This window comes from Electrophorus electricus, chromosome 12 (assembly GCF_013358815.1).
Source record: "Electrophorus electricus isolate fEleEle1 chromosome 12, fEleEle1.pri, whole genome shotgun sequence".
Lineage (NCBI taxonomy): Eukaryota > Metazoa > Chordata > Actinopteri > Gymnotiformes > Gymnotidae > Electrophorus > Electrophorus electricus.
Window position 1 is genome coordinate 11,909,399 of NC_049546.1, and position 18,441 is coordinate 11,927,839.

General features: G+C 42.6%; 1 protein-coding gene across 1 annotated transcript in view; it reads left to right on the forward strand.

Moving 5' to 3' along the window:
• The window catches only part of LOC113574187 (ephrin-B1-like), a 40,717-nt gene extending 22,609 nt beyond the window's left edge, over positions 1-18,108 (forward strand). The window contains exons 3-5 of the mRNA XM_027004937.2: positions 13,386-13,478; positions 16,364-16,480; positions 17,729-18,108. Of these exons, the coding sequence (XP_026860738.2) occupies positions 13,386-13,478; positions 16,364-16,480; positions 17,729-18,108 (590 nt within the window). The remainder of the gene's footprint in view (positions 1-13,385; positions 13,479-16,363; positions 16,481-17,728) is intronic.
• Positions 18,109-18,441: the final 333 nt, after the last annotated feature.

Below are 18,441 nucleotides of genomic sequence, written 5' to 3' on the forward strand. Positions count from 1 at the left end.
TGTCTGACGATCTTTTTTTTTTTTTGTCGTTGTTTTTTAAATGCAACCAATCACTGTTCTAACGTGGTGGGTTTCTAAACATTGTCCATCAAGGAAAATCTCACTATGTTAGCTTGAAGATGTGCCATGGATGTTGCCACTTTGGTTTAGATGATGATAGGGAATTTTTTGGTGGTTATACTTGCAGGCCTTTGATTAAACAGCACCCGTATGAAGTATTGAAAAAACAAACATGAATTTTGGGACTGTGATGGAAATTATTGTGGTAATCCAACACATAAATAAGGGTATAAATCCTTGGCTGGTTGGTAAAAGCAGAATCCATTTCTGTGAATTCAGCTGAAATGCGAAATGATCCACATTCCGTTCCAGCACAACCACAAACAGCCCTGTTCACATACAAGGCTTCTAGTTTTTCAGCTTGCGTAATGGAGACTACTGAGCGTGGACTGTGAATTGCCTCCTAGCAGAGACACAACTGAGACTTAAGTGGTCTCAGTCACCACAATTGTGCAAGGGACTTGGTGTATAATGATTGATGACATGACGTGAAAACAGACTATGCCCAAAGCGGGCATCTCCTGCCATCTGACTTCTTCAGTAGCGATGCACTGACATGTCCATATGGTTCTTTGCAGAAAATAGAAACTGAGCAGTATGCTCACCCTATGTCCTTTCCCAAGTTATTTTGATTTTGATGTTTATTCCCTACCTAATTTGTCCCTCCCCCCTTCTCCAACCTTGAGAGACCTTATTACATACCACAGTACTGCTTGGCAACTCAAGGCTGCATATGTGTCTTTTGAAACCAATTGTCATACTCTGTAGGCTTGTGATATCCATTCGAAATGTTGTTACACTGGGGAATAAGCCTGATATTAGGTTTGTTGTTGTTGTTGTTGTTTTGTTTGTTTGTTTGTTTTTGCACTGCCCTACTGAACATTTTAATTTGCATGTTACAAATGAAATGAATCACCTGCACCTAATCTGGCCAAAGCACTGGTTGTGGTGTGTATGTCAAATCAATTATTTTGGAGTTTTCATCTCATGCAAGGGTCTGTGTGTGCCTAGTGGTAGCAACGGCTCCCTCTGTGTAGCTGTTCTTGTGTGGTCATGACTTCTTCCACCTGTAGGCTTTGTCTTTGCAGAGAAATGCCTTAAGCCTTGAGCCTTGAGCCTTGTTTAGCACCTCTGTCACTTTTTGGCAAGTGAATATGCTGGACAAATTAGCATTCCATTTAGCAAATATTGTTGTTGGCTGCAGTTACAACACAAGCAAATGCCAAGGAGAGCAAAAAAAAAAACAAAACAAAAAAAAAACCAACTTAATTCGTGTGTGAGTTTAGCTATCGTGTTTGAAAATTGATTTATATCAATAAACTTTCAAACATGATAGCTAAAATCACACTCCTTAGTAAATGTTTTAAATGTGTGTGAATATTACTCAGGGTTACTGTTAGAGTATACATATACAATATTGGATGATACATTAAACAAACAGATGCATCATATATTCCTTGATTTGTAAATCCACACTCCTGCAAGGCACAGATTCATGTATTAGTTAAAATGTAAAATGTAAAATGTAAAATGTACACACTTTCCCTGCACGTCCTTGGTCCTAATATTGAATATTCAATGGTAAATCAATGGAACTTGACATAATATAAATGTCAGTGTAATATATGTAAGTGCAATTATTTCTAATTTTATTTTACATTTTGAATAGTATTTTATTTTTAGATTATATTTCTATTATTTACTTTTGATCTTCGATAGTGTTTTATTTTGTCAATTTTCTACTTTATGACTTTTGCATTATAAAGCACTTTGAGCTGCATTAATGTATGAAAGTACATAAATAAAGTTTATTATTATATTATTAGAACATTATACCAACATTATATTAGCAGTATTTAGTATATAACATCATAGACAAAATGGAAACCCTACTGACAGGAAGTTTATGAGCACTAGTTTAGGTATGAGAGCTGAATCATATCAGATACCACTGCATCATGGTATATTTTTCTAAATTATACTGAGAAATTTTGCTTGGGTTTATAACCAAGAATCCAGTTTCCTCTGTGAGGAAAGTTCTGAGCAGGTTCAGGACAGTCTCGATTTGTCTGGACTTGTCATTTACTCATTCAGTAATATTGCGCTAAATGTTTTCTCAATTTCAGTGCCAGATGAATGAGCACATTTACTGGAATAAACAGACTCCCCGTCTCTCTATTTTGTCTCTCTGTACAGCCTCAAAAATGCATTCCATATTACAACGAAGTTTCAATCAACAGGAAAATAGGTGTTGTCTTTGAGTCATTTGGCAGAACATTACAGATTACACGGCCATGATGAAACGAAGCCCTGCTCTGGGCTTTGTGGCCTGACAGCCCATATAATGTTAAGTAAAGTCTTGGCAAGATGAGCCAACTTTCCTTGAAATGACTAAAGTGTACTCAAATGTCTGTCGACGCACCGAAGGCAGTGAGAACAGAGGTGCTGAATGCTAAGAGCTTTAGGTGGCTACCCCTTCAAACGTTATAGCTGAGCTTTCTACACATATGGTCATTTAGCTCGTTCTTCGCAGATGCATTTTGGTTTTCACAGCACATTATGTCTCTCCCAGCACTGCCACATGAGCTTCATCCTATAGAAATGAAGGTGTAGGGCTGGTAGCTTATGCTGGTTTTTGTTTGAAATAACTTTCATGAGGCTTCATGTGTCTATTTTAATACCCTGACATTTTACTGTGATCTCAGCTCCTTCCATCTGTGTATCATAACCCCTCCATGCAGCCAGGAGATTTGCATCACACACACCACATGGTTCTGATTGCCTGATCATAGCCCCGTGTGGTTGATACAGTTGGCCGTGCTTCGTAGAACTGTTGCGGATTTACGGAATAAATGGGTGAAACTGACAAAAATGAGATGCATTTTTTAAAATTAGGATCATGTTTACTTTTGCATTGTGTTCGCCGATTACAGGTCTGAGACATATCCTCAAACATCCAGCCTCAGATCTGACCGCCCTATAACTGATTGCAGGGACAGCTTAATGTTTGCAAGGATGTAATCAGCAACATCCATTTTGAGGTTTGCCATCGCTGTGTGCCATCTCTGTGGCTTTATTTGTGTTTGAGTGATTCACCCCTCTTGCTCACATACTTCTTTTTGCTTCTCTCTCTATCTTTGTTCCTCCCCCTCTCTCTCTTGGTCTGTCTCTCCTTCTCTCTCATGAACATGTGGAAGAAGAAAATAATCATCGATCTTGGGCCAAAGGTAACCATATGGAGTGTAAGTGGCCCAAACACCAACAAAATTAGTAGTTATCTTGATCCACCCCAGATTCATTTATTAGGAAACCCCTGTGTTGGATTTACACCTGCTCCCCTCCCCAAACCCCCACCTCAAGCAACTACCAGAGCCATTTTTCAAGCCTGCCTCTCAATAGCGGGTCCTCCTTACATTTATCAGGACATTTGACCCTCTTTGGTCTGGCTGTGCATGTCTGTTCACACAGCAGCGGCACACCGGATTCGGTTGACATTCGCTCCGACCCATTCATTTCAGTTAGCCTGCGTTTTTTTTATCTCGATGGCAAAATTCCATTAGATGGTATCATGATGCAGAGAAAGGGGCTGTAGACCCACCTGCAATTTAGCAGTACCATGAATAATTCACGTGGCTGAGGGAAAATGCATGGCATAGATCTGGGTGCCCTGGTAGCACGATGGTACCCGGGCGGCCAGGGGCAGGCGGGAGAGGTGAGCGCACCACCGCGCCACCGTGCCACCTGCGTGTGTGGGCAATTGTGACTGAAGGGCTCAGCGGGCCCAAGCAGAAGGCCACTTCATCCACACGGCGTGTTCACAGAGCCACAGCAAGCTCCTGCCGGGGACTTTGACATGCTTGAGCTGCCTAGCTACAGACAGGTGGGGGTAATAAGCCTGCTCTTCTCTGTCTTGCTCTCTCTCTCACGCATACACACATATTCACACACATACAAGCTCTCGCTCTCGCTCTCTCCCTCTCTTGCTGTGCAGAATGAGTCTCTGCGGAGGACAGATGGTCTCCTCGAGTCCTCTGGAACTCATGGGCGACTCGACCTGACAGGGTGTAGATTTAATGAAATGTGACTGTCCTCATCAAAGTACGACATTGAAAAACAGGCCACTGCACTAAATAGATCAATGGTTCATAACAATGGGCTGAGCTTATTTCCACACAAGCCTGTCAGTTTGGCCTGTACTGGTTTGAGAAGAATAGATTATTAATTATTGCATAGGTTTCTTCCTCATGAGTTGTAGTTAAGTGGAAAGCCTGATGTAGTGCATCTTTTTTTGAAGGATAATGTTCTGGTTTTGTGGTTTAGTGTTTGTTTGTTGTTAATTGGCTATGTGTTGTTGGCTCATGGAGGGCTGCAGTCAACAGACTCAAATTCTGCATTGGTAAAGGTCACTGCAGATGCACTTGACATCAACAGCGCACGAATCAGTCATCTAACACACACACGCATGCACATGCACCAAAATGCATGCACATAGACTGACACATTAATGTACACACATGCACACATTTATCTACACACATGCACCCACCTACACACATACACATGCACACACGCACACACTCACACACACACACACACACACACACACACACACACACACACACACACACACACACACACACACACACACACACACAATATCTATATTGTGCCAAATGCTGTCTGCTGAATATTCCATCTGAATTTTGATCCACTTTTTCCTCTTACCAAGAGCCTTCAGACTGAAACCCCCCCCCGCCAAACTTACAAACCCGGAAGGCCATTTGCACTGCGAATGTTTTCAACATAAATAACATAAAGTGCAAAATTGAAAGCCATATAATTATGGGGGTTAAAACACATCTGGGTATTTCACACGTAACAGTCAGACTTCTGTTTGGCCACTCTTTGTGGTCTGTGGGGCTGTGTTCCTCAAAGTGTTTAAGTGAGTCTCAAAAAAATCCCTGTCAGCTAGCAGAACTCACATAAAGCCACAAAATTTGAAAATATAATCGGGTGTGGTTTAAACCTCTTTGTTTGGGAAGTTCTTGTTGCTTTTTAACGTCCCTTTTGTCTTTATTATGTGTGAAAGGGCATCCGCATAGTAATAGACTGTCTCACACCTTGCCTTGACTGAAGGCTTGAGTTCAGGAGGCTTGAGAAGAGTGCTTTGTGCATCAGCCATCCAGGCAGATATCATTTTAGATTAATGAATCTGGATGAGAGAAAGGAAGCGGCATCTCCCAGGCTGTTCTTGATAACTCAGATTTCGGCTTTGCTTTAAAACTTCCCTTGCGGCATATATGGCATTCCTTAGATACAGGGGTAAAAGCCTGGAGGGAATCAGTTTATACTGCAATTGCCATATATATATATATATATATATATATATATATATATATATATATATATATATTTTTTTTTTTTTTTTTTACATGAAGGTTTTAACCAAGACAAAGTCATTTTATTTCTTTGTTTGTTTGTTTCTATATTTATTTATCTATCTGGTGCGGGGCATGATTTGTCTTCAATTTGTCATCTCCAGCAGTTTGGCCAGATGGTGACTTTCACGTTCTTTACGACCCTTCAGAACCCTTCACCCTTTCAGCCTGAAAGAAACGGCAGTCTTTAATTGGCCAGCTCCACTGCTAACCATTGATTTCGTGTCTAAAACATCCCTGAGGACCAGGACTGAGTTGACGAGTTAGTTACATCCTGCATTTAGAAAGTTCATGTTGCGTCATTGATCTGGGTCATTGAGGTGTCAGCTCATGTAAACCACACCCAAGTGGCGACGCATTTCTGCCGTTTATATTGCAGGCTGTGCACAAATCCCGAATGTGAGTTATAAGTAATTTTTCAACGGTCAAACCCATCATGACTGCCAATAGCATCCACACTTGTATAAACATGCTCTGCTGCTTGTGTGCTGCAGTTGTGCACAGTCCTTCCATTTGCTCTTCACTTCTCCTGAACTAACTGTGTACTGCACATCTCTGTTCACAGCTACAAGGCACACTCTGCAGCACTACCTTGGTGTCTCACAGGACTTAAGATTCACGTCTCTGTTGAAGCCGTGGAATTTATTTTTTCTACCAAATTTGTTTTTGCCCACATTTATACTATGCTGCCACTTTGCAGTGATTTGATTTAACTTAAGCCTTTACCAAATGCAACCATTTCACTAGTGAAAAGCTGGCCTAGTCACAGGGAATTTTAAATATTTTGTATGAATACAGAATTTGAAATATTCTGTATTGAATGAATATTTAGTACTAGATGGAAAGGAATGCTAATATTATCTATGCTGAGTGTTATGGGGAAGTGATAAGGAGACAATTATTTCAGTACTGTTTAATCCAGGCTGAAGCCTTACAAAATGGAATATAATATTATGAAATGACCTAGTAAGCATATTTTTTTACATGCACACCATCTTAAAAAACATTCCAGTATTTTTCAACCTAATCTCTATCTGCCATATCTGTAGCACATGGTCAACTACCACAGGCAATAAATTCAATGCGTTTCCAAGTATGTAGACAATAATTTTTAAAAATTGACTCGAAACATAATTATAATCAAAGCCTTAGGGAAATTGTTTATCTTTTTTAGGAAATACCCTTAGGCTTCCATTACAAGTGTGTTTTTGGTCAAACGTATTTTCTTGATCCTTCCAAAAAAAGAGATATTGTTTTAAGATATCCATTACAAATCTAGGAGAATTGTGGTTATGAAATGGCTTTATTAGGGGACAGGTATGGCTTTTGTGGGGGGGTGTATTCTTATTGGTGCAGGACAGAATTCTTAAAGACAGCAGCGGTTTTCTGTTTTGCCATTACATAAAGTACTCAATAGATGTGATGGTATGGCAGAGTGAGATCCTTATTATTGAGGTTCCTTGCTGTGCTATAGCTGCTCAGATCCCTATTTCTGAGGTAGACCACAGTGTTATAGTAGTCAGCACTATAGATGCATATATGAATTATTGGAGCCTTGGGTACCCTCTTAGATTAGTGGTTCTATGAGACAGGGGAAATGTACTGATATTGTATACAATATGTGACCAAAATTATGTGGACACTTCTTCTACAGAATGAATTCAGGTTTTTAGCCACACCCATTGCTAACAGATGTGTGAAATCTAGCACATAGCCATGTGCTAGACAAACATTGGCAGTAGAGTGGGTCATACTCTAGTATGTGCTCAGTAACTTTAAACATGGCATTGTCATAGGATGTCACCTTTTCTATGAGTCAGTTCATGAAATGATCAGCCTTAGTTACCTGTAAGTACGATTGTGCTGAAGTGGAACAGCTCAGTCATAACCACTCAGACTCAGAGAGCGGGGTTGCAGCGTGCTGAAGTGTGTAGCGTGTAAAAATCACCTATTCTTTGTTACATCACTCACTGCAGAGTTCAAAACTGCCTCTGGAAGTAACATCAGCACAAGGATTCTGCATCAAAAGCTTTATGAAATGGGTTTCCTTGGCCATGCGGATGCGCACAAGTCTAAGATTACTATGCACAATGCCAAGCATTGGCTGGAGTTGTGTAAAGCATGCTACCTCTGGACTCTGGAACAGTGGAAAGAGGTTCTCTGGTGTGATCAATCACACTTCACTATCTGACAGCCTGATGGACGAATTTGTGTTTGGCAGTTGCTGGGAGAATGCTACCTTCCTGGATAGTGCCAACAATAAAGTTTTGTAGAGCAAGGATAATGGTCTGAGGCTATTTTTCAGGGTTTATTCTAGGCCCCTTAGTTGCAGTGAAAGGAAATATTAATGCAACAGCATAGAAAGACAATTTAAGCCAATTATTTTTTTCCAACTGTGTGGCAGCAGTTTGGGGAAGGCCATTTCCTGTTCTAGCATGACTGTGACCCTGTGCACAAAGTGAAGTACATAAAGACATGATTTGATGAGTTTGGTGTGGAGGAACTCCAGCAGATTGCATAGCCCTGACCTCAGCCTCACTGAACACCTTTGGCGTGAACTGGAACATGCATGCTAGGCCTTCTCATGCAACATCAGTGTATGACCTCACCAATGAGGTTTTGACTAAATTGGCGCAGATTCCCCCACAGACACGCTCCGAAATGTAGTGGAAAGCCTTCCCGGAATAGCAGAGGCTGTTGTAGCTGAAAAGCCCAGAGGGAGCAAGAGGTGCACAACTCATATTCCCATATTAATGCCCATGGTTATGGATTGGGATGTCCTCATAGGTACGAGGATCAGGTGTCCACTTAGTTTTTGGCCATATAATGCATATAACACTAACCGTAACAAGTTATGACTAAAGGGCAGGAAAGGGTCAAAGACATAAAAATATATGATGCTAAAACAATCTTTAAAACCACAATGTTTATATGTCTCAAGCCCATAAATTTCCCAGCTAACACACATGGGCTACTGTGTCTAATTGTATGCTGACAGAGTCACAGCAGAGTCCTGTGTAGAGATACAAGGAACTTTGAAGTCTCTGTTCACATTGCTCTGCTAAGGGAAAGTCAGGGAATATGAATTTTACCTGGCCATTTTTTCCCACAATTCTCCTTTTAGAATATAGACCGGTCTTTTTTAAATGCAGTTCCTGTGTGCGTCTTGCCAGGTATATTCCTTAAGCAGACATGCTAGGAAGGGAAATGAGTGACGGCTTTAGGGGGTTGTCGTTCCTAAAATTTGTTCCTCAAATTTATGTATCGGTCCCAACGGACCAGGTGACTCTCAGTGGTTACAGGTGGATCGTGTAAAAGTGCTGATTCACTGGCTCCCTCACATTACAACGGGTGGTGGTTTGTGCGTGCTGGATGCCGCCTCCGAGCGTGTGGCTTGTGCTGATTTATCTGTAGAAATTAGGGAAGTCCATAAGTTCACTTGAGCCCCCTGCCGGGAAACCAGCCTCTCCACCACTCCCCCATGTGTTTTCTATCAAAGCCAATTAAGCCCCAATTGAAGTCCAAATATTAAGCGCACCACAGTAGCCAAGATAACACAGATGTCTCCAAAAGCAACACTCTCTTGGCCAGCTCGGAATCCTGTCATCTGTCTTAGAGGGGAGAGCCCTCCGCTGGCAGCATTGACCAACTTTTTTTCCATTGTGTTTTAGCCTGGTTGTTTTATCCAGCAACGTTTGCCATGACGAGGTGATGTTTTTTTTTTCTTCCCACAAAACATCTGGTGACAAGAACACTCATGGCATCTCTAAATTGAAAAAAAACAGGTTTTCTTAATTGAAAGGTTAAAGCCGCCTCTTTAAACTTTGGTGATGTTTTCATAAACCACTCCTGCATTCAGAAAATTGCAAGACAGAAGACTTATTTGACTTGCTGGCTCAAGCCAAACATCAGTTTATTTCCTTCATTTTACTGTGAAGCAAAATAATTACTGGGTGTGAAACGAAAACTATGCTTATAATAAAAGCTCCGCTCCACTTTTTCTTTCCTTTTTTCATAGAACCGTTTCCATGTTAAAGCAGGATGCGTATGGTGAAATATGCTATCACTGTATTGAAGGTCAGGAGATCTGAGAAATGAAAGTTTCTCCCCTTCCGCCTTTGCCAGATAAGCGGTAGGGAAAAAAAAGTCTGATATGGTTTGAGACAGATGAATAGTCTTGCTCCCCAGGGTCTGCATGTTATTCCACATCCTTCATTTCACTCAGATTTGGTTGCATGCCGGAGTGAGTGCCTTGTTTACCTTCCCTTGCATCAGAGCTAAACTCGAGGAACTAGCACAACATTCTAAGCGGATTCAAACAACTTTTAATGCCAAAACCTCCTTCCAAACCTGGAAAGAGGAGAAAAACATAACTCCACAGCCTTTCAAAAGTAAATAAATAAATAAAAATAAAATAACGCTGTAGTCTGCATCCAGATAGCACACAAAACTTGAAATGAGTCAACCTAGGAGAGTTTAGCTGACGAGTGTAAGAGAGACACCCATGGGGTTAAATGTCGTTACTCTAGACATTACTGCCGTTGTTCCCAGCAAGACCATTGAGTGTCTGGGCGTCTCTTTTCTATGGCTTCTCCGGGACTCTCTGCCTCTAATGAAGAGCCTTACTCTGGCTTGCGAGCCGCCACCTACGGGCTCTGCTCAGCCTGATGTGCCTTCCGCAGGTGCGTTGGCCGCCCATAGCTAGCCCAGCAGCGGAGTGTAACACATTAGGCTTAACGTTGCAAGACTAGAAAAAGCATTTGCTGCCACCCAGCTCTGCCTGCAAGGTGCTTTAGACTGTTGAGACTCCTTTGGTGGGGGTGGAGGTAGAGTGAGTAAGGCCCATCAAGGGCAAAAAAAAAGCAAATGGACAAACTGCTTAACTATGTGTGAAATTCTAGCCATATTGTTCAGTTGTCTTTCCCTGATCCTTCTGCTTAATGGACAGCTCCTTTACAGCTATATAGTCATTTTAGGTTTGCCTTTAGAATCCTAACTGAAGAAAAGCCTCTCTTAGTTCTGCAAAGCATGGCTCATGTGTAGTTTAGGGGAAACTTATTTTGTTCAACTGGAATGTGCTCTTTCCCTGTGTCCAGCAAGATAACTGCAAATGTCAAAAGGTAACTTGGATGTACAGCAGGTATCTGTGCGTGAGTACACACATGCTTTATTATTAAAGAGAGGATGTATAGGAAAACTCAAATATTTGTAAAAAAGTACAATGTGAGAAGAACAGCATGTTCCATTAGCACTCTGTGCCATTCATGTCTGTGAATCACTTCGTTACAAATTTTGCCTATTCACTGGTATTCATTGGATGGCTGTATATCACATTAATTTTCAAAGATTTAGCAATAGCTCTCCTACCAGATATTTCCTAACAAGCAACACCAGTCAGATTTTTAAAAATCACACTTACACCAGGTAACCCTGTTGGCGAATTTGTTGAATTTTGAGCCTCTTGCCATACCAAGCTTTAAGTATTTGTACATAATGCCCCTTTTCCATTTTCTTTGGGTAGTACATTGTCATCAAACCAATTGGGTGCCTGTATTTCAGGATATTCAACCACTACATTTTGTTTCATTACCTGATTCAAATGACTTGGTTAGAGGGGAGAATTGAATGCCCCCTTTGGGAATGAATGGGGAATATTGAAGGCCCCCCAATGAGCCAGACTCCTTTCTATATTTACCCTGTTGTCTAAGGAAAATTGGGTCAGTCAGGTGACCCCTAGGAATAAATTCACTGTCTTCACTATGAATCATTTTCTGTTTATTATGCGTCTCCAGCGCCAAGTGAAACATTAATAAACCATGAGCTATGTGTGAGCCTAGGTTTCACACTACCACCTCCAACTCTATAAGGCTTTTGTCCTAGTTGACACAATTTAAGTCATTTCTGCCCTCTCTCAAGTTGGCACCTCCTCCCCTCTGATGCCATTGCCAGTATACATTTGAAGCATTTGTTATTTCTTCAGTATCATTCAGACATTGTTGGCCATTACTGACAGCATAAATACCTGTATCAGAAACCCACAGCTCAGGGGATATGAGAGAGGGAAGCAGTTGGTGGCACTCTCTCATCTTTTTCACAAGAAAGATATGAAGTCATTTTATGTCCTATGTTCTGTTTTCAAATGGAAGGAGGAAAAAACCTTTGATGTCTCATCTACCAATGCTGACACTTAAAATAAAACAAAACCCAGGAGTCTGTTTGAGCTCTGGCCTTTGGGAGTATACCTGAGTGCAGGTAGTACCCAGAGCTTCCACTCTTCATCTCAGGCCCTCTCCCATGAGCTCCATTCCCTATTGTGAATACAGGAAGCATCAAATACCCCAGCTTCCTGTTTCCAAAACACCACACGTGAAGCCCCACCACGACATTCAGAAATGATGGACGTAAATCAAAAACACAGGCCCACCAGGGAAAGTGGTCTGGTTACAAATGTATGTTACAGATGGGTAAAGTGCCTCAAAGAGAATTTAAAGGAAAACATTTGGAACTTGACATGGCACACCAAGAGGGACTACCAACTACTGTAAAATGACATTTGAGGCCACATCTCTTGTAATACTGGTGTTGGGTTTTCAGGCAGAGCTGGGAAATGGTCTGAAGGCTCATTTTGCAGACACAGATTAAATCTAATCTTGGACAAAATTCCGCTCTCAGTATGAAAATTGTTTTTATTTTACAACTGCACTTAGAAAAGAGTACAAAGGTCTTTTCTCAACAATATGAAACTCTTTTATGAGTTTTTATGAGTGCAGTAAGAATATGTTGTTGCAGAGCATTTTATGAGGATGCAGTTTTCTTTCAATTATGACAAGGTTATGCTAAATGGAGGACATTGTCCATTAGTTCCACTCATCAAAAACTAAGGCGCATTTCATTCAAACATACTGGCTTTGTTAGATGCTGAGCCAGAATTATGTCAGAGGGAAATTTACAGATGACAGAGCTTGAGGGGCGAAGTGTTAATATCCTTGCTAGACATCCCTGCATAACAGTGTATACCAGATTAGCCAAGGACATTTTTATAGTTAAAATCTCCAAGTGTGGTTTCTAGCAGAGGGTGGGGCGGTTGGGATGAAAAAGCACTGTGAGGTTAACAAGTGTGTCATAGCGTCATCCCCCAGGGCTAAGACGGAGATACATGTTTGAGCGATAGTCTCTTACTGGCCGCCATTGTTTTGTAGGCGCACAGAGGCTTTCAGTGTCGGGCTGAGATCTAATTAGATGACCGCCACTCCAAATGGTTACTTATGTCATTCCGCATCTTGACAAGTAAATGAAGTCGACAGGGTGAATGGGAGGATGAAAAAGACCAGGGTGGGGAGACGTTGAAAAGGGCTGAGTAGGGGATGGGGGCGGTTGTGTCAGAGGCTGAAGATTTGGTGTGAAAAGCACCAGCGTGGGCCTTGCTGGGGCTTCTGTATTGCACTTTCACCACAGGTCGTTTTTCCCTCGACACAGAATAAGCCCGCAATTGTGCCTGGCTGCCTGTGACTTCATCCTTGTGAAGTGAGACGTGGCGGCATACACACATACTCTCCCCCACTTTGAGCTGATGGTAACAGGATAGACAAGCTAAAATAAGGTAAATGACTCAGGTCCTCAACAGCCAGTAGTTTCCTAATTACAAGCCTAGCTGAAAGGGAAAGCAGAGTTCATGGGCACTGGCTCGTCACTCTGGAAGCATTCACAGAGATAAACACTAGTATAATTTCACGCCAGCTTTTCTCGCAATGACATTAAAGAGAGAGATAGGCTCTGCCCCCAACTTGTGACGTCTCACAATGCCGCCTCACACATAACTGGCACTTCATGTCCGGCTTTCGGCCCTGTTGTTCATGCTCCATTATCCCCTTTTTCCCCAACCCACAGCCACGTCCAATGGATCTCTAGAAGGCCTGGAGAACAGGGAAGGAGGTGTCTGTAGGAGCCGTTCCATGAAGGTTATCATGAAGGTCGGGCAGGGTGAGTGAACGCCAGCACAGCAAGACTGAGGGCAGTATAACAGTGCTGTTACATTGCACTTCATATTTCCATCCAGTGCACTGGAACTGAGAGCACTAGGCATTCTGGCAGTGTGGTGCCACTTGTGATATAAAAAGTTTAATAACTAGTTTTTATTTGTTACACTCCACCCATGAAAATTAATTTGTAAATTTTAATCCAGTATTTTGGGCCATGTTTTGACAATTCCACTTGTCAACTGCTTCAAGAAAAATATTTATTATGAAACGCTGCTCAGATAAAATTTAAATCAATGGAAGATCTTTGCATTGTGTCCTACCACTGTGTGCTCTGTGCTGCAGCAGCAGCGTTTGTCACTTAAACAGCCAACACACTACTAGATACTTCCGGTCCAAATCACATTCCTTCCACTTCAGAAAATTTGACAACAAACCGTTTACAGTAGGCGCTTGTCATTCTCCTCTTGTTCTGGAGGCTTGATGCTAAAAAGACACAGCAGGGAAGGGGCAAAAACATCTGCCTACCAGGATTTCTTAATTGCGTGTTTAGGGTCTGGCACGCAAATCTACAAAACAGAACTATGTGCTCAAGAAGGCATTGCTGACTGGGAGCCAGCCACAGTCCTTGAAATGGATGAATGATAATGAACGTTTCTCAAATGAGTAGCTGCGACCTCGGTGTAGGAACCAGGTTTAACAAGCTGCGGTCCATAAACTCCGTCGGCCCAAGGCGCAGGAATTTACAGTTAGCCTATAAGCTGGCTTCCCTCCCTGCATATGTAAAGCAGCCTTGTGACTCCAGTCTTGCAAAAATGTCAGCTTTACGACATAAAACCACTATTTATAACCCCTCAAGGCATCTTTAATGATTGCCTTGTTTACAGTGAAGCTCTTTAATCAAACATGCTCTTGACAACATATGACTCCTAACGCACAGATTATTATCATGAATTATTTAAGCCCCATTTCATATGCAGAACTTGTCTGTCTCTCCGAGGAATTATAGTAAATGAAGGGATCAGAGGGACCAGAACTTCCTCTATGCTCATTGGCTTGCTGGCCTGGGCCACAGCCCTTCTGGGCTAGAGACATGGCTGGAGGCAGCATGGTAAAAATATTACTTTCCTTTTGACAGTGTCAGAGTCGGAGTCACCCCGCATTTAGGTGTCAGCCCTGCGCTCTTGCTCTCCAGTCCACCCCGGTCCCTGGGCGCCATTCCGCCACAGCGAGAGAAGACGAGTCGAGTAGCCTGGTGTGATTGCTTGCATGGATCACAGGCTCATGCCAAATGCGGGCACAGCAGATGGATTGAGCACACCAATGGCTTCCTGCCCTAGACAGGCGTCTCTCTGAGCCCTACCCCTCACTGCATTATGGATAGTCGCGAAGACAATGAGGCGAGAACCCCAGAACCCCAGGTGGCGTCTGGGCTATGAATAATTAGGGGAGAGAAAGAGATGAGATGGGGAGAAAAGGGGATGGGATGGTGGAAAGAAGAAGAACCAGGTGCGTGTTTCCATCATGCAGAAGGGAATTTGGATGGAATATGGGAAAAGCAGACCCCTCCTGACAGCAGAGTCATCAGCCCTTCCCCAGCAGGCTGTGAATCCCCAGCAGGCTGTGAGACTGTGGGCTGACCGTGGTTAGCCTCGGTGTGGGCCGGATGTACTTCCCTTCGTCTTGACCGCTGCTGCTCCACGTGCAAGGCCGCCACAGAGGAAACAAAACCACAATAGAAAGAGCCGAGTGGTGCCCCCTATCTACACACACACACACACACACACACACACACACACACACACACACACACACACACACACACACACACCAACCAGACCCACCAGGGACACAAAGATAAGAGGAGCAGTGGGGGGCAGGAGAGGAGATTTGATAGCTTGTTGAAGGTCCATCGGGCTGGGATAACAATTACCACTTGACTGACTTTGACTGAATTTGACTGACCCACAAACATCCCTCCCCCCAACCTCTGGCTCGAGCTGGCCAAAAATGTGCACTTCAAAAAGACCTGGAAGGGGGTCTGAGTCGCTGTGAGGAGTTGCAGCAACACACAACTGGTAGAACCCTGGTCATGGCCCTGATCCATCTGGGCATAACACCTCTCTCATGCACTTCTTCACAGATTCCAGTCCCCATACATCCCCATCCCCAGAATTCATGACATCTTATACCTTTTAACAGTAAAAACGATAAAAAGTTCATACATAATGTCAGGCCGCTGTCCTCCACTGCGCTGTGGCGAGATCAATACAGTGCTCAGAACGAGGGCATTCTGGCCATGTTTATTCTACTGTAAGGTTGAATTTAGATATGAAATAGCGCTTCTGATAGCGCCTTAATTGTGATGCATTTCACTGGTGAGGGCAGTCGGCATTCACACAGGCCTCCGCACTTCCCAGGGAGCCAGAGCCAATGGGCTTATTTAAGAGACTGTGCCTCAGGCAGAGAAACTCATTAAATTGCTCAGATATTTGATATTGTGTTCAGTAATGAGGCTATTTAGACATATGAGCTGTGGTAATTTAAGATAAATCTTATTATATGTATTAGATTTACTACATATGGATATGCTACAATAAACAGTATACAAAGGATATATGAGATTCATATATTTCAAATATTTCAAATTTTCAAGCATTTTTATGACAAAAAAGCATTTTACAAGTCATAAACATAAGAGGGGAAAGGTGGCTCAAAAAAGGAAATATTTAATAACCATAATTTATTGATTTTGATCTCTGTTCAAACAAATGCTGCAAATGAGATTTTGTGAGAAATGTTAATATCTGCCTTTGTTGTTCAGCCAAAGATAAAGTTTATTCGGCTTTTGTTGTTGCTCCATTTATTCCCCCTACCACCCACCCCCAGATCCCAACATGGTGGCGCCAGACCCAGAACAGACTGAATCCCCCATGCCTGAACCTGATGCCAGCTCCAATCCTGCCAACCCCAACCTGGTCGGGCCTCTGCAACCTGGGAACACTGGTATGGCATTTTTGCTCTTAGTAACATCTCATTTTTAAGAGGGAACATTCCAAAGATGATAGAAGCAGAGATAGAGCCATCCGCAGCCATTAAAGTCAGTCAGCAGGGTTGGATTGAGGTGAAGGGAATTTCTGGCATCTGCCCTTTGAATGTATAAAAAACAGATTTTTTCTCTTCTCATATTTCAGTCACGAGAGCTGCCTTTTTTTTCTTTTCTTTTTTTTGTGAGGCTGTGTCCACCCAGGACGCCAGCCAACGGAGGGATAAAACAAAATCAGATGTGCAAAAAGTCCCTTTTGCCTCATTCAGAGAGCATCAAAATGTTTTCCATATTTCAGCATTTTTGTGCTTGTGCTTTCAGAAAAGACAGCTGTCTTAATAATAGTAATGATAATAAAAATTTCATTAAACATTTACACCATTTATGTAAATCTCAGTCTTAAGGTGCCATAGAACTCTTATTGTTTGCAACTTAAAATGTTTGCCTAATAAAATTTTTGAAGAACAGTGTCTGAGGAAACCTTGACAGATCAAGAAGGGCATTCCAGAAGTGATGTGAAGCCAAGCACAGTCACAATCCTCTTTTTATGCTTTCATAAGTATCCTGGCCACACAATTTGGAATATCCTGGTTCTTCTGGCATGAGCTCCAGTGAGGAGTGCACTCCATTCCTCTTGATAAAACAAAAGCACAGACAGGCCTTTCTGCATCAGATAAAGTAGAACAGAGCCCTTAGATGATTTTTAAGTAATAAAGAGACTTTACATGGATTCTTTATGCGAGTCTAAGAGTTCAGATGAGTTGAGCCTGACACCATAATTAGGAACTGTGCTGTAATATTGAATGTTCTGGCCAGAAAGGGTCAGGCGAGAGATGGGAAATTTTTGCACTTGGAGCAGTTTCCAAGCCAGGAGAGTCTTAGTATTATCTGTGTTTAGGTGACAGAAGTTATGCATGATCCATGCCTTTTATCTCCACCAAGATAAGCTTTAATAATGGCTGTAGAAGCCATTGTTTTAAGTTGACTTTTGCTGTTGAGAGTTCATAAACAGTGTAGCTAAAACACACGGTGCAGTATATTAGAATCCTGTTTGACTGAGGCATGTCACCATCTTTGAGCAATTGGTCAGAAATAAGCAATTGTCCTTTTTTTACAACTTTTTTCTTTCTGATTTCTCTGTTTTATCTGTGCCATGGTTGAAGGTTTGTAACAGGATATTGCTTTTTTTTTGCCATCATTTCACACAGACACCATCAACCAGGAGGGCAAGAACGGCAGCATGGATGGTATCCTGGGCTCCAAGATCACCGTGTTCTCGGCCATCGGTGCCGGCTGCGTCGTCTTTCTCATCCTCATCATCTTCCTGATCATCTTGCTGATCAAAATCCGCAAGCGCTCGCGAAAGCCCTCACAGCCGAGGCCAGCTGCCCTGTCCCTCAGCACCCTGGCCAGCCCCAAGATGACGGGCAACGCCGGCTCTGAGCCCAGCGACATCATCATCCCCTTACGGACAGAGAACAACTACTGCCCACATTACGAGAAGGTTAGCGGGGACTATGGCCACCCCGTCTATATCGTACAGGAGATGCCACCACAAAGCCCAGCCAACATCTACTACAAAGTGTGATGCTGGAAAAGGGGGGGTGGGGGGGGGGGGGGGGGACAAATAAACAGTTGGTTTTTTTTTGTGTGTGTCACACTTCTGTCACAGGAACTCTTTGTGAGCTGCCACTTTCACTACCTTCTCCTCTGACATTGGGAGGCTTCAGAAAGGAGATCAGGACACGGACGTTTGGCGAAGAACCGCAGACGCAGCCAGCATGAAGCGAGAAGACAATGCTTCTCATTTTGCTGGCCTAAGGCTTCTCCGTTCTCATTTTCCACACAAGTTGCGTTGCCTGCAACTCTATACAGTCACTCAGTGCGACATTAAGAACAGCTGGAACAAAAGAAAGCAGTT